Here is a 15,416-nt window from a genome sequence, read left to right as displayed (position 1 = left end):
TGAGTAAATCATTGCCATGAAAGCGAAAGTGCTGGAACCATCCTGGGAGGCCAGTGGGGTGAGGGCGGTCTTGCAGATCCCAAACTCCAACTCATTCTCTACCAAGGAGGGGGAAGTCTGGTTTTTAAAAAGTGACAAGGGACCTCAACTAGAAGTGACAAGGGACCTCAACTAGAAGTGACAAGGGGCCTCAACTAGAAGTGTGCCAGTGTTTGTTTTGGCTGAAGATCCGTTGAGTGCCCTGCCAGGCTTAGAAGGAGGCTACCTTCAGACAGCCGTTACCACCAAGGATCACACCCAGCCTACAGCAGGCCCCTTCCAATCAGTTTTACACCTTTCCACTCTCAGGTTCTGCCAGAGAGGAACAATAAATAGTGGAGTAAGATTTTATAAAAGCATAAGGATCTTGGGTGGAAGATGTAGGTGTTACTATGAAAACAGTTTTCTAAAAGGCATTTGCCAGCAACTTCATCCTTAACTACAGCTTGAACATTTCTTTATCCTATGTGAAGCCAAGGCAGCAACTATAGCCAGCTCTTAAATCTCACAGAATCAAATTCCAGGGAAGGGCTTCCCTGGTGGCGCAGTGGTTGTGAGTCCGCCTGCCGATGCAGGGGACACGGGTTCGTGCCCCGGTCCGGGAAGATCCCACATGCCGCGGAGTGGCTGGGCCCGTGAGCCATGGCCGCTGAGCCTGCGCGTCCCAAGCCTGTGCTCCGCAACGGGAGAGGCCACAACAGTGAGAGGCCCGCGTACCGAGAAAAAAAAAAAAAAAAAAAAAAAATTCCAGGGAAAAAAGGCCGGTCCCTAAAAATGTTTATAACTTCTGAACCAGAAGTTCCTCTCCTGAGAATTTGTCTTGATAAGTCAAAGGTAAGAGGAGGGGCCATAGCTCAAAATTTGAGCTCCTCCTGTTGTCATAGTGATAAAATAATAGTAACTAATATTCATTGAACTGTTCTAGGCACTTTATATATGTTTATGTATGTTAATTGTAACAATCTTTTGTACAATCTTAAGTACTCTTATTATCCCCATTTCCCAGATTATGAAACCAGAGACGTGCCTGGAGTCACTAGCTAGTAAATGGCAAAACCAAATTTCAAACCCAGGGAGACTAATCTAGAGCCAGTATTCTAACCACCATAGAATCTGACTGCCAGTATAGTGTGGGCACTGGAATCAAAGAGATAAAAAAGATAACACACACAGATGTTCATACGGTGTTACAAGAACAAAGAAACTATACATGATCCCTCTTCAAATAGAACATTATGTAACCATTAAAGAAAAGAAAAAATTCTATAACAAGGTAGAGAAAGGTCCACAATGTAAATGGTAGAAGAAAAGGCCCTATCATTGCAAAAATGAAAAATATAGACTTAGAAGAGTAGTAAATAGAGAATATTAAAATATTTATGTTGGAGTGATGGGGAAGTATTGCGTTTTTGTTTTCTATTTAACCTGGCTTGAATGTTGTTTAACCATTATTTTACTGATAAGTAAAGCTGAGTGGGAGATGGAACTACTCTATCAGGGTCAGGAAAGGAGGAGAGATGGAACCTAACAGAGCAGGCGTGGGAGGGTAGGCATCTGCAGAGAGAAGCCGGAGCTCTGCCCTGTGGTAAGAGGACCGCAGGGTTTGGTTAGAAACAAATAGGGGGCTGAAACAGGAAATGATGTCATGCACACAAAGAAGGGATAGTATTTATTAGATCCTTGGGTTGAAATTTTTAAAAGAGCCCTGGATAGTTTCTTGCATGTCCTTAGTTGAGGGGTCTTGAAAGTAGCCAACAGTTTCAGAAAGGAAGCTAATTACGGTTGCTGAGTGGACTACTTTTCTACAACTGATAGAAAAGCTTCTCTCAAGGGCAGTTTATGTGTTAGAGACTGTTGATTGGGATAAAATACTGCATAGCTAGATGGGAGCTTGGGGAGTAGCAGTTTCTCCAGCTGTTAGAACTTGGTGAGGAAAAGTTCTACTTTGTTACAAATACAAAGAACTCATAGCCCTCTGAGTGGTTGGATTAGATAAGTGGGGAGGATGTCTGGGAGGTCTAGTCATGAACTACAGTGCTTAGTCAAAGCAGGCATTCTAGAAGTGATGCTTCACGTGGGTGTCCAGGGAAGACAGTTGAGCGCAAATTACTGTAGAGTTTGAGCTTCAGAAGATGGGTAGGGACACGACTTTACGGTAGAGATGTGCAGTGAGGCATCGTGGGCATCACCCCTGTGGCTCACAGTCCCTTAGGAGGGACTGTTAGTGCCACCAATCAGGCATTGGTAAAAGATCGTCCCTGTCGAGGGCACATTGGAGAATCCAGTAATGCAGTTACCTTAGATGGCTCTTAAGAGATGCCGCCCCAAAATATCAGATCAGTGCTTGCATGTGGCACTGCCTACTGAAGGCTCTACCACAGTAGTTAAGTTTCTGGAGGTACATGTTCTTGTTGGTTCTGATGAACAAGAAAATAACTTCTCTGTCTTGGCTAGTAAGGACGAGAATCTGACCTGAGAGATTTCACAAGACATCTGAGGCACACCCTTTACAAACCCCAAAGATCCTGATTCGTTAAGGGAAATTCAGCCTAGAATACTTCGCATATTTGGCAGAATCAATCAATAAGGGGTAATTTTATGAAACATTATATCATAAACGTTTTTGTTAGAACTGTTTGCAATTATTGTTTTGCTCAATAAGGTGAAGAGTTACTAATCTAGAAAATTACCATATAGAGGATATAGGTTGACGGTTAGAAACTAATTTTTTTTTTTAAGGTTAATATACCCAAACTTACCTGTTGATCACACTCATATTACTAGTATTCAGGGCACGTCCTTCTCTGCGTGTCAGGCGTCCTCAATACCTCCCTTCTACAAAGAACAATCAAGGAGGCCACCTGAAGGATCTGTTCTGTAGAAAAAGCTGACATCACATAGCATCTCCCAGTCTTTAGCCTGGAACCCTGGATATTAGGCTCCAAATGCAAACTGGAGACTATTCCCTGGTCGAGTAAGCCGCAGCATATGCCAGTCGAATAAGGAACTCTCATTTTGTAACAATCTTGCGCTCACTTAAAAATAAGTGGGCCATGACACAGATCTGGGTATGTAAGTTTGGTTTTCGATTCAAAAATCTAACTGAAGTCCTCTGACTCTTTCTCAATCTAATGGTAACATAAATGTCTTAAAGAAATCTTCACATAGTTGCTTTCATCGCACACATGATACAATCTTTGTAATAAATAGGTTATCAAGAATGCTTAGGAATAAGCTGTGTCTCATGTCATCCAAGTTCAAGGAGCGGCAGTGTAAAAGAAATATAGCCGTTCCTGTATCAGAAGTGTTTCACTTCTGCTGGCATTCTTATTAAAAACAAACATTTCAGTAAACAGTGCTCTGTCCCATAAATGGCTAAATGGCCTCATAAGATTGGGGATGCTCTCGTCCCCATTAGACTGCAAGAACTATGAAGTAAGACCCTGTTTTATTCACCACTGTATCCCTAGCTCTTCACACTATATCTGGCACATAGTAGGCACTCAGTAAAACTTTCAACTGCTAAACAGACCAGAGAAAATTGTAATAGAGGGAAGAAGCTGTTAGAATTTTCTATTTCGTCACACACACAGAATACTGGGGTGTTCCTGTTTCCCAGAAGCAAGGAACCAACAACTATCTAAAAACTGTGTCATTGCTACTGGTTATAATTCTTTAAAATAAATTAATTTTCCTAAGATACGGGACACCTGCTAGTAGACAAACTGTTGTAACTACTTACCTTTTTGGTTTTAGAGGAAGGAAAATATCTTAATGACAGCACAAAATCATGTAGCAGATGTAATTCATTTTTGAAAGATTCAACTACATTCTGTTCCATTTGTTTCATTTTAAATGATATATTTGCAAACATGTCATCGCTCACTTTATGTTTACCTCCTCATTACACCGTTTTTAGCAGGCTTGATTGTTGCCTGAAATTGCTTTTTCTTTGACGGAGCTTAGTGTAGATGAATGAAAATGTGTTGGAAGCACCTTCCCACGGATAGGGAAGGCCTGTTTGGCCTCTCAGCAAATGTGCAGCCCTGGCACTCGCCAGGGATGGCTACCCAGCTGCTTCCATTCACGCCTGCCTGGGCAGCCCCGGTGAACTTCCAGAATGAGTCCAACCTGGTCGCCTTCTTTCTCTGCTAATAGAGGAAAATGGTGCCTTGGCATCACTTGCTGTGCCAAGTAAACTTTTTTTTTATTTGAATTTCAGTCTAGGAGCTCATCTTTATATTGCCTCTAGATAGAAGCAGTTCCCCAAAGTGAAGCCCCACAAAGTGTCAGCACCACAGAGTTTAATCTCTCTCTCTTGTTCCACAAGGTTATGGGGAGGCAGATTCCTAAAACCTCAGACATCATTGGAGAAAACATTTGATGCCATAAGGACCTTTCTAGGTCGGTGGAGAGTGAGATCTTGTTTCCAAGTTCTCAGTTTGTCCTTAGAAGTCAAGGATGAGGCATCCCCGGCCACGGCAGACAGGCATTCTCCTTCCTTCCACTTGAATGCTGTCTTCTCTCGGCCTTCCTTTCCCATCTGGCCCTGAACGGCCCACTTGTGGAGTTAAAAGCATCTTCAGGGGTTAGAAGGCTCTCTTGTTTCACTGCATCCATTTACTTTACCTTCTGTGATTGTTAGTGAAGGTGGAAATTTCCAAAAGTCAGTATCTTTTTTTGAAAAGACAGAGAATGTAGTTTAGGAATGTAGGATTTGGCCCCTGTCCATCTTCCATCATACCCGGTTTGCCTTAAATGGAAGAATGGAAGTTCCTTGTTCTGGAAATCGGTGGGTGGGGGAGGTGTAGGAGTCAGAAGGGAAGCCCGGGGCATCTCACCAGACACATGACAGTTTTGCTCTCACCTCCTGGCACCCGTAGTACCACAGCTGCCATTCAGAGAGCTCACGTGCCAGCCCATCCCTCTGGAGCGGTTCACACCAGGGAGAGGAAAAAGGAGTGCCAAACCATGGCCCCGACAGCCTCGAGGAGGAATTGCAGTTGGGTTTTGGGTGCATTTTGTGTTTCGTCAGAGGAGTATTGAGAGGCACTGTTACTCCCACCCTGTCATTAGCGGGTGGGTAATAGTGATATAAAATAAGAGGTGAATTAGGATAATAAGAGGCAAAGGAGAAAGGAATAAATTTTCCACAAGTAATATTTTTCTTTTCGTGGTTATTGAACTTTGAAACAGAACTTGAAAGTAGTAATCATGGTTCCACGGTAGACAAAGGACAGAATGTGAGAGTCAGACAGGAAGGTGTGATTGTCTTTATTACATTAACTAGAAACATACAGAAACAAGCACAGCTTTGAGGAATACACTGCTATTTTCATTCAAGAAAATTTTTTTTAAAAAAAGGAAAAGTCATGGGTGGCCTACTATGTCATCGCCTTTTCTTTTCTTTTTTTAACTAATGAATCTGTATCCCTGGTAAGAGAGTCTGTGCATCTTATACATCTTTTGCTTTTCTTTGTTAGTTTCTTGGGATCATTGTTTTGAAGCAGATGCATAGTAAAGCAACACCAAGTGGGATGATTAAAGGCCCAGAAAAACCTTTAGATAGGGTGGGCAGGTGTTTTCAGCTTTCTCACAACAGCTGTCTTCCATGTTGTATCCCCAAAATAAACAAATAAGACCTATTTGTATTCATTCATTGATTCAGCCAAGATGTAGAGAGCGCTTGCAACATGCCAGACACTTACTTGGGCACTGGGAATAACAGGGATGAACAGAAGCCACTGCTCCCACGGAACTTCCACTCTAGAGGGGAAACAGACACCAAACAAATAGCCACACTCACAAAGTGTGATAAATGCTCTGAATAAAAAAACAGTGTGAGCAGTATAAAGGGGGGCTTGTTTTCTACTGGAGGAAGTGAAGACTGCTCTGAGGAATCGTAATGGAAAGCTATGGGAGCATTTTTAAGTGGCGGAGGGGAGGGTGACACAATCCTGTTCACATTTGAAGATTTACTGAAATGGAATTGGAGAGGGCCAGAGTGAAAAGAAGAGTATCTGCACCTAAAGAAGTACAGAAGTGAATCCAAAAATGCCTTTGCTTCCTCGAAATAGCTCTTGAAATGTTTCATTACATTCTGGTTTGAACACCATAACTAATATATTTTCTGTACAGTATTTTTCACCAGTGGATCATCTCCTAAGGGTCTGGGTAAACTTTTGCCTTGAAGTATTCTATCCATTCCCTTACAGCACCAACACTGCTCCTATTAAAAAAGAAATTCAGGGACTTCCTGGTGGCGCAGTGGTTAAGAATCCGCCTGCCAATGCAGGGGACATAGGTTCGAGCCCTGGTCCTGGAAGACCCCACATGCCGCGGAGCAACTAAGCCCGTGCGCCACAACTACTGAGCCTACGGTCTAGAGCCCGCAAGCCACAGCTACTGAGCCCGCGTGCCCCAGAGCCTGTGCTCTGCAATGAGAGAAGCCACCGCAATGAGAAGCCTGTGCACCGCGGCGAACAGTAGCCCCACTCGCCACAACTAGAGAAAGCCTGCACACAGCAATGAAGACCCAGCGCAGCCAAAAATAAACAAACACACACACACACACACGTATATTTAAAAAAAAAAAAAAAAATTCAGTTACATTTTGTCACTCGTATACACGTAAAATTTTGGTTTCCTGTTATTTTTCCCTGTTTACTCAGCTCCTACAGAACCTTTATTGTGTAAGTTTGCGGATGGAGGACAGAAGAAGAGACAGAACCCAAACAAATACATCCCTAATGGACGACCGTGGCATAGAGAAGGAGAGGTGAGACTTGTAAGTCCTCTCTTGAAACTTCCGTGGGGGTGTATGATCATGAAAGCTACGTGAATGGTTACACAAGCAGCACCTTGACTTGGCCGCCACACTTCTAGAATAGGTGCCAGGATTAAAACTTTGTAATGTCACATAAAACTCTTCCCAGTGGCTACCGTGCTAAGAGTGGTGATTCTCCCGATGGACACATAGATGATGGAAGCAGCTGTGTTTACCAGTTAGCTACATAAAAAGTAAAAGAGCATTTTAAATTGCTGTAAGAAATGCACGAGTGTTTTTTTCCTCTAATGTCACGGTTTCTTAGGTTTACGTTTTAAATTATTCAGAAATTACTTGAAATATTATTAAAATAAACAGTACATTTGTCATTGAGGATTTTTTGCCTAATAATAATGGTCTTTAGGAAACAAAGCTCAATTTCTTAATAAAAATGTTGGCCCATCATTCCCCCATATTTATCGTAAATGGATTGTTCTTTTTGTTTTTTTAAGTAACATACTGGTTCAAGAATGTCTAGGGAAGTGCCGTCCAGTAGAAATGTTCTAGAATCTGTACTGTCCAGTGATGATCACTAGCCACTTAAGGCTATTTACTTGAGCACTTGGAATGTAGCTTGTATGGTAAAGGGACTCAACTTTTCATTTAATTTTAAATATAACAGCTACCATATGGGACAGTGCCGATCTACAGCTTAATTCTCGTGTTGAGTTTATAATTACATTTGTCTAACGGAAGCTCTCAATTTTATCAAATACTACTAAACTATCACTGTTTTATGTTGCCATGACTCTGAGAAATGGAATTTTTAATTTGTGCCTTTGCAGATGAATGTTTCTTTTTCTTTCCCATAGGCTGGAATGACACTTACTTATGACCCAACCACGGCTGCTATACAGAACGGGTATGTCATTAAGATAAATACATAATGGCTAGAGGGAAAATGTGAAAGTGGAAAATATCAGATGTTTGTTCCGTGAACGATTCTATTTAAAGGATTACTTAATAAAGGCTTTTGTGTTTGTTCTAGATTTTATCCTTCACCATACAGTATTGCTACCAACCGAATGATCACTCAGACTTCTATTACACCCTATATTGCATCTCCTGTATCTGCCTACCAGGTGTGTACCTTTAGGATTCATCAAGAGTACGACAACTTGCCGACCTTGAATCACTGCTACATTTTTATGTGTCTTAAAATTTTGAACATGTATAATGAAATTTTAAGTCAAATGTTATGCAGCTTGGATACCCAATTTAGAATCAGCTGCTTTTTATTTGACAGAGTGATTTACTTTTATGTTTAGGAGAATGTGCAACGAGGGGAAATGGTTGTCAGTTGTCACTCCTTGAAACGATAGCATTTTAGAATTGGGATGAACCCAAATACTTCCTCCACAACAGGCCCTGCTGCTGGACACCATGTGTCCCAGAAATTGAAACGGAAAGAGAATTGCCGTTAGGTAAAATACAGACTAGGTGTGCACGTTAATTTGTCAGCAGGAACCAACAAAAGAGCAAGTAAACATGTTAATAAATAAAGACGTGTCTCTGTTAGGTAACATGAAATGAGCAATGCAGTGAGATTTGAGGCCAAAAAAGAGAGGTGACTCCCTGTTTATGTTATTTTGTGAAGAGGCTTTACCCTAAACTCCCAACTTAGAACCAAGATCTCATTAAGCACCTTATTGTCATGTTGATTTGGTTTTATTGCAGGGGTAGCTCCTGTTCTCCATGAACCCCATGGTGGTGCACATGTACTTGTCCTCCCGTATCAGAGTGCCTCTCACAGGGTTGCCGCCTTGGCCCAGACAGGGGCACTCTAACGGAGTCAGTTACAGACATGGGAATACACTTTTGTTGACTGTTGAGATCCTGTGTGACTAAACTAAACTTCTGTGTATTCTTGTTTTTAAAATAATTGAGTTAGTTATTGGAGCCCTGGTTTCTGGGGGTAGGGGACGACAATAATAACTGTGTTATTTCACTTCTGTAAGCCTCAATTTCCTCATCTTTAAAATGGGGATAATAATAGTTTCTATCTCATAGGCTTATAATAAGAACGAAATGAGATTATCTATGTAAAGGGCTCACCACAGTACCTGGCATATCGTTAGCACTCAGTAAATGTTAGCTATGATTATTATCATCATCCTTTACATCCAAGATTAACTGGCTGGTAAGAGTATATCCATTCTGCTTTTTTAAAATAATGGATTGGTCAATGTAAGCAATATCATAAAGGTGGTTCTGTTGAAAAGCATAAAAGCAGCTCTGGATAACAAAGAGAAGAGATTAAATGCACTAAAACTGAAGTTGTAAAGTAGCATTCACAGCCTCCCTCAGCTTCTAGGTTCTTTTCACTTCCTTTCTTTGAGTCGTCAACTCATTTCCTTTTATCTCTCTGGGTTGTTAAGTTACTTAACGCTGGTGCTTCAGTTTGCTAGGCATAGCACTCACTCATTTAATGCCTTTTTAATGATTTTGAACTTAAGATTTCTATGTTTTCCTTTCCTGTATGAGATTCAATGAGATCTGCTCTAGTGCATTTTCCCTAATTAACAATTCCTACATCTGATGTTGAAAAGTAGTCTTCTTTCTTAACTATCTGAACTTGGAAACCTCTTTATGTATACCACTAAAAATAGAGACAAGTAAGCTTTTCCTCAGACAAATGAAAGATTGTGTATATTAATTTGAATGTATGCAGCTATAGATATTTACAGCTATGAATGCTTCTCCTCACCACCTCTTTTTCTCTCTTTAGTATAAAAGCAGTGAGCATTTTGGCCACAGAATTATTTCATAGAATAGAAAAAAATTAGGAGACCAGGGTTGTTAATAGATTTGATAGACTTAACTGGAAACAACTTTTCATTACAAAGGCCTGATTTCTTCTCCTAGGCAATCTGTGTTTCCCTAAAATACATGTGGAAATTCATTCCAATTGCCTGGCACTCAGTGCCATTACCTTTTAGACTGATTCTTAACCCTATAAGTTCAGGAACCCAATGGGGTCAGCAAATAGGCTTTAAGTGGTCTGTGATTCTCTTAAATTGTTTGCAGAATGTTGCTTGTATGTGTGCAGTCAGTTGGGGGGAGAAGGTCTATTTCCTTCATCAGGTTTTCAAAAGGATTCATGATCCAAAAGAGGACAAAGAACCAATGATAAAGAATTCACAGAACATAGATTATTATTCCCATTTTATAGTTAGGGAAAATTGAGGAATAGAAACTAACAGCAGCATATTTGTTGCTTAAGAAAGAAAATTGTATTAGATATCATGGCTTCCTAACCCCATAATGATATAAGCTATTAGGACCACTGGAATTATACCCAAAATGGGTGCATCTGGCCCCAATTGGGGTCTATAACGGGAGCTGCTCGCCTCCCCGTGATTTATTCAGTGAAGGCCTTGCACTCCTGTTGGAGCAAGCCTTTCTCTGCTAAACCACTATATGCTCATACAATTGGATTTGAGAAATTGGCATCTGCAAGAAACCACCAATATCCCGCTGGGGAAAGGCTGCAGTCCAGATAACTGAAATGTTAACAAGGCAGAAGCACTTAACTTTGGTCTGCCTTAGGTGGCAAAGGAAACCAGAGAAAACAAGTATCGGGGCTCTGCTATCAAGGTAAATCATAATACATTCTTCCCCCATGACTCTTCCCCATATCCTCTCTGTAGAACCTCTGAAGTTAACAGTAGTGGATGAGATACAGGAGGGGTTTGTTCTCAAGAATTAGAGGCAAACTTATTTTGAAATCACATAGTCTCAGGAAAGCTCTGGGCATCAAAGAAACGGGCTGATAGTCTTTCTCTGGGGTGGCAGAAACTACACATGCTTTCTTTCCTGCCACAGAACCTGACTCTCACGTCTTAGACTTCTCGATCCAGAGGGTCTACTGTATAGATGCCCTTTTGACTGTAGATGTCAGGATCTAGTTACTGAAGTTTAATTTCCTAAATCTGGATTTCAGATTTTTATGTTTCACACTAACTAGAAATTGTTGACTGCCAGACAAGATTTCTGAAATTTAATGTCCTGGGTATAAAAAGGGGGTTGAATTTGATTATTCTTTTTAAATAAGCACATACTTTAAGGATTAGTTTCTAATAAGATGTGCTGGAATTAATTCTCATTCCTCTGTATTCCTAAAGCACCTACCGTTCATATCTTGATTGTAATACTTTTCACTATTTCTTTGAGTTGTTTACTTGTTTATCTCCCTTGCTTAGACAGTAAATTTCTTGAGGGTGGGACCTATGTCTTCCTTTTTCTCTTTGGTGCTTGATACTCAGTAAATACTTTTTGAGTGGGCAAATGGAACTTGGTTTTAAATAATCATTTCATCCTATTCAGAGTGACCAGTTTGTCAAGAACTCTAACTGCCTTAATCTTAATCTTTTTAATCATTGATAGTATTGTTTCCTTATTTTCCTTCTGTAGATCTTAACATGATTAAAAGAGCTCTAGAGAAATAGGTAGCACTCTAATGGAAATCAATGTTTCTTCCAAAATCCTTCCTTTTCCAGGTGCAAAGCCCTTCTTGGATGCAACCGCAACCGTATATCCTACAGCACCCCGTAAGTTTTTCATCTTAATGGCTTTGTAGTTTATAAGTAAGCTGTGTATACGTTAAAAACCATTCTCTGGGTTTAAACCATTTGCCCAAAGATGGTGTAGGATTTGGGAGATTTTAAATATCAAATATGAAAATGAGTTCATTATAAAACTTTCACTCACCTTGTCTTAAAATAAATCGGTGGTTGACCTTAAGTCAAATTCGCGATCCATGAGACTTTAAACATAGGAGATTGTTCCATTGAATTTTTAAATTTTAAAGTTTTTAAATTGCTAAATTTTTAACCATACTTAGGATGAAATAGCTTTCATTTTTTACATTCTGTTTAATGCAAATATAAAGTGTTCAAAATTGACCTAGAGTTTTTCATTAGCGTTAGCCTCTCCATGGAAATTATTAAAAAAACTAAAGTAGTAACACCGACCTTGGTGAATAACAAAGGTGATTTCTTTAGTGACACGAGCGTGTGTTGTACTTACGTATATATTACATTTCTTTTAATTAAGTGAGTTACACTTCACCTTATTAGGTAGTATAGTTAATGTATTTTTCAGAGACACATAAAATCCAGTTTGTGGAATTAAAACATGGGTTTAAAAGTTGAAAAATAAAGGTGGAGAACAAAATCACAAAAGAGACTAAGAATGCCTAATGTAATAATCTAGATGCTTGCCATGAGGCGGCCACAAATTTGGCCTAACCTTTCTAGTAACCAGTGCAAAATGGGAACCTTAATAAGCAATACAGTTCACAGTACTTATAAAACGGATCAGTGGCTTAGGAAAAAGCACACCGTTCTTGGCCTTAAAATGAGATAGGAATTTCTCTCAGGACAACTTCCTAAAGAGGACACTATGCAGTGTTAGACCAGGCATGTGAAACAGCAGAACAGGGACACGTTCTGAACAGGAAGTTGCTGAGATGACTTTGAAGAAGCAGACAAAACATGTTTAGTTGATGACACAGGAGAAGAGCTCTCTGATGATATAGGTGTGTGTGTTGTGTGTCTGTATAAACATACACACCTGTGTTTCTACACACACACATCTGCACACGTACACCCACAAAGCCACACAAACGCCTATGGCAGTCTGCATCCCGGGTACTCTGTGCTGTCCTATTGGAGAATGCTGGAAATCAGCTCACTTTTCATTTGGGGGCTTCCTAGTGCAGTAGCTCCTACAGATGAATGAGGGAGAGGAGCAGGAAGCTCCTTCTGCATATTCTGGGCTTTTGAGTCATTTCCATGATACCACACACTTTTGTGTGTGTGTGTGTGGTACGCGGGACTCTCACTGTTGTGGCCTCTCCCGTTGCGGAGCACAGGCTCCGGACGCGCAGGCTCAGCGGCCATGGTTCACGGGCGCAGCCGCTCCGCGGCATGGGGGATCCTCCCGGACCGGGGCATGAACCCGCGTCCCCTGCATCGGCAGGCGGACCCTCAACCACTGCGCCACCAGGGAAGCCCACCACACACTTTTTAATGATGCACATTAAAAATTTTAAAGGAAAAAATTTCTTAGGAAATATATTAATAACAAACTACTTTAATAACAAACTACTTCTGACATGAATCCATATCCTTTGTGCGGGGAGGGAGGGGTCAACTATTAGAGACAGAGGCAGGCACATCTCTGAGTTGAACGACTTTGAGACAGTAGTGGTGTGTGCAGAAGGCTCCTACCTGAGGATTCATTCCTTCTCCCCACCCAGATTTAGACTGCCTGCAACCAGCATTAACGCACCTGCACACCAATCTTTGCCCTCAATTGTGTATCAATTTATCAGTAAATAACAGTGTATTTCAGGGATGAGTCAGGTACAGTGATACCAAAAACCTAACATTAATATTTGTAGGGTGTATCAGAATAATTGCATCCTCAGGTAATCGGGTGATAGCAAAAGTGAGAGGAATGCTATAATCCATAAGAATATTACAACTGGATAAATTAGAGAAGATGCAAAAATCCAGAAATAGAACTAATTGAGTTTCATACACAATTAATGTACCATTAAGTAATCATTAAAAATGATGGGCTTCCCTAGTGGCGCAGTGGTTGAGAGTCCGCCTGCCGATGCAGGGGACACGGGTTCGTGCCCCGGTCCGGGAAGATCCCACATGCCGTGGAGCGGCTGGGCCCATGGGCCATGGCCACTGAGCCTGCGCGTCCGGAGCCTGTGCTCCGCAACGGGAGAGGCTACAACAGTGAGAGGCCCGCGTACGGCAAAAAAAAAAAAAGAAAAAGAAAAAAGATGATAATGCCAGTAAGGCAGTAAGGTAAATATTTGTAATGGAATGTTAAGTTAAAAAGCAAAACCCAGGGGCTTCCCTGGTGGCGCAGTGGTTAAGAATCTGCCTGCGGGACTTCCCTGGTGGCGCAGTGGTTAAAAATCTGCCTGCCAATGCAGGGGACACGGGTTCGAGCCCTGGTCCGGGAAGATCCCACATACCACCCAACAACTAAGCCCATGAGCCACAACTGCTGAGCCCATATGCCACAACTACTGAAGCCCATGCGCCTAGAGCCTGTGCTCCGCAGCAAGAGAAGCCACCACAGTGAGAAGCCCACGCACTGCAACAAAGAGTAGCCCCCCGCTAGCTGCAACTAGAGGAAGTCCGAGTGCAGCAACAAAGACCCAACACAGCCAAAAATAAATAATTAATTTAAAAAGGAAAAAAAAAAAGAATCCGCCTGCCAGTGCACGGGTTCAGGCCCTGGTCCGGGAAGATCCCACATGCCGCAGAGCAGCTAAGCCCATGTGCCACAACTACTGAGCCCGCGTGCCTAGAGCCCGTGCTGTACAACAAGGGAAGCCACTGCAATGAGAAACCTGCGCACCACAACGGAAGAGTAGCCCCCGCTCGCCACAAGTAGAGAAAGCCCATGTGCAGCAACGAAGATGCAACAAAGACCCAATGCAACCAGAAATAAATTAAATAAATAAATAAATAAATAGAAGCAAAACCCAGGATATGAAATAGTTCATGTGCCCTGGTTGCAACTCTGTAAAAACATGCAGAGGCCAGAATCTGGACAGTGCTACCCTGACCATGCTAACAGCTGTGTATTAGAGACAGGCTGGGTTATACGGGTGATTTTTTTCACCCCTCCTCTCTGTTTTTAACTATATTTAATTTTATTTTTGATGACCAGAATTTTTTCAAATGAAATCAAAGATTCTAAAATTGGATTATTAACCATATCTGAATCTGCTTCCTTCCCCTGGCACCAAATTGCAGTTGAAAGTTCTGAGAAACACTGAGTGAATGAAGAATGTGATCTTGATACGAGCAGCCTGAACCTTGAATCAAATGACTATTTTTTTAACATTTTTGAACAAAACACTGTATTTATAATATTCAATATAGTATATTGTTTTGTGGCTGCATGAAACATCAACTGTCATTTACTTTAGAAAAAAAAGTAAGCATTTTGTAACCTTGGCCAGCCAAAAGTAGTTTGCATTTCCTGTCCCACCCCATAGTTCTCCTGCGGACTAGCTTGCTTTACAGTTAAGTGAAAGTAAAGGGAGAGGTATTTAATAGAAGGATTTCTGTGAAGTGGGTGCTCTTTTAAAAAGTCTCAGGAAACACAGTCTAGACCATTTATAAGAAATCATGACACCATTTGCAAGTTTGAGGGGAGGTTATTTTAGCTTCATGTTCCTCAGTAAACTAAGGCATTTCCTTTGCAAAAGGTTGTTCCAGAATCTGCACTCCCTCCCTAAGTTTGTCTCACTTCCTCTGTCTCCGACTCCCCAGGGTGCCGTGTTAACTCCCTCAATGGAGCACACCATGTCACTACAGCCCGCATCTATGATCAGCCCTCTGGCCCAGCAGATGAGTCATCTGTCACTAGGCAGCACCGGAACAGTAGGTGGCAAATTAATATCATGTGTCTCAGCAAACAGAGGAGGGTAAATGAATGCAGCCTGTGTCTTCCTTATCAATTATAGACTCTGTAATGTCAGAGATTATGTCTGATCCCCTCTCTCCTCCCA

The 15,416-nt window shown here is 41.4% G+C and overlaps 1 protein-coding gene across 4 annotated transcripts in view; it reads left to right on the top strand.

Annotated features, from left to right (window-relative positions):
- RBMS1 (RNA binding motif single stranded interacting protein 1) overlaps positions 1-15,416 on the top strand; it is a 211,320-nt gene that overhangs the window by 192,304 nt on the left and 3,600 nt on the right. For 2 of the 4 annotated variants that reach the window (XM_065881183.1, XM_065881184.1), the window contains exons 7-11: positions 6,711-6,817; positions 7,678-7,727; positions 7,854-7,947; positions 11,365-11,415; positions 15,178-15,288. In XM_065881183.1, coding sequence (XP_065737255.1) covers positions 6,711-6,817; positions 7,678-7,727; positions 7,854-7,947; positions 11,365-11,415; positions 15,178-15,288 — 413 coding nt within the window. Of the gene's footprint in view, positions 1-6,710; positions 6,827-7,677; positions 7,728-7,853; positions 7,948-11,364; positions 11,416-15,177; positions 15,289-15,416 lie in introns of all 4 variants that reach the window. The other 2 variants (XM_065881181.1, XM_065881182.1) reach the window with 1 other exon arrangement.

This window comes from Phocoena phocoena, chromosome 7 (assembly GCF_963924675.1).
Source record: "Phocoena phocoena chromosome 7, mPhoPho1.1, whole genome shotgun sequence".
NCBI lineage: Eukaryota > Metazoa > Chordata > Mammalia > Artiodactyla > Phocoenidae > Phocoena > Phocoena phocoena.
This window is presented reverse-complemented; position numbering and strand designations above follow the sequence as displayed.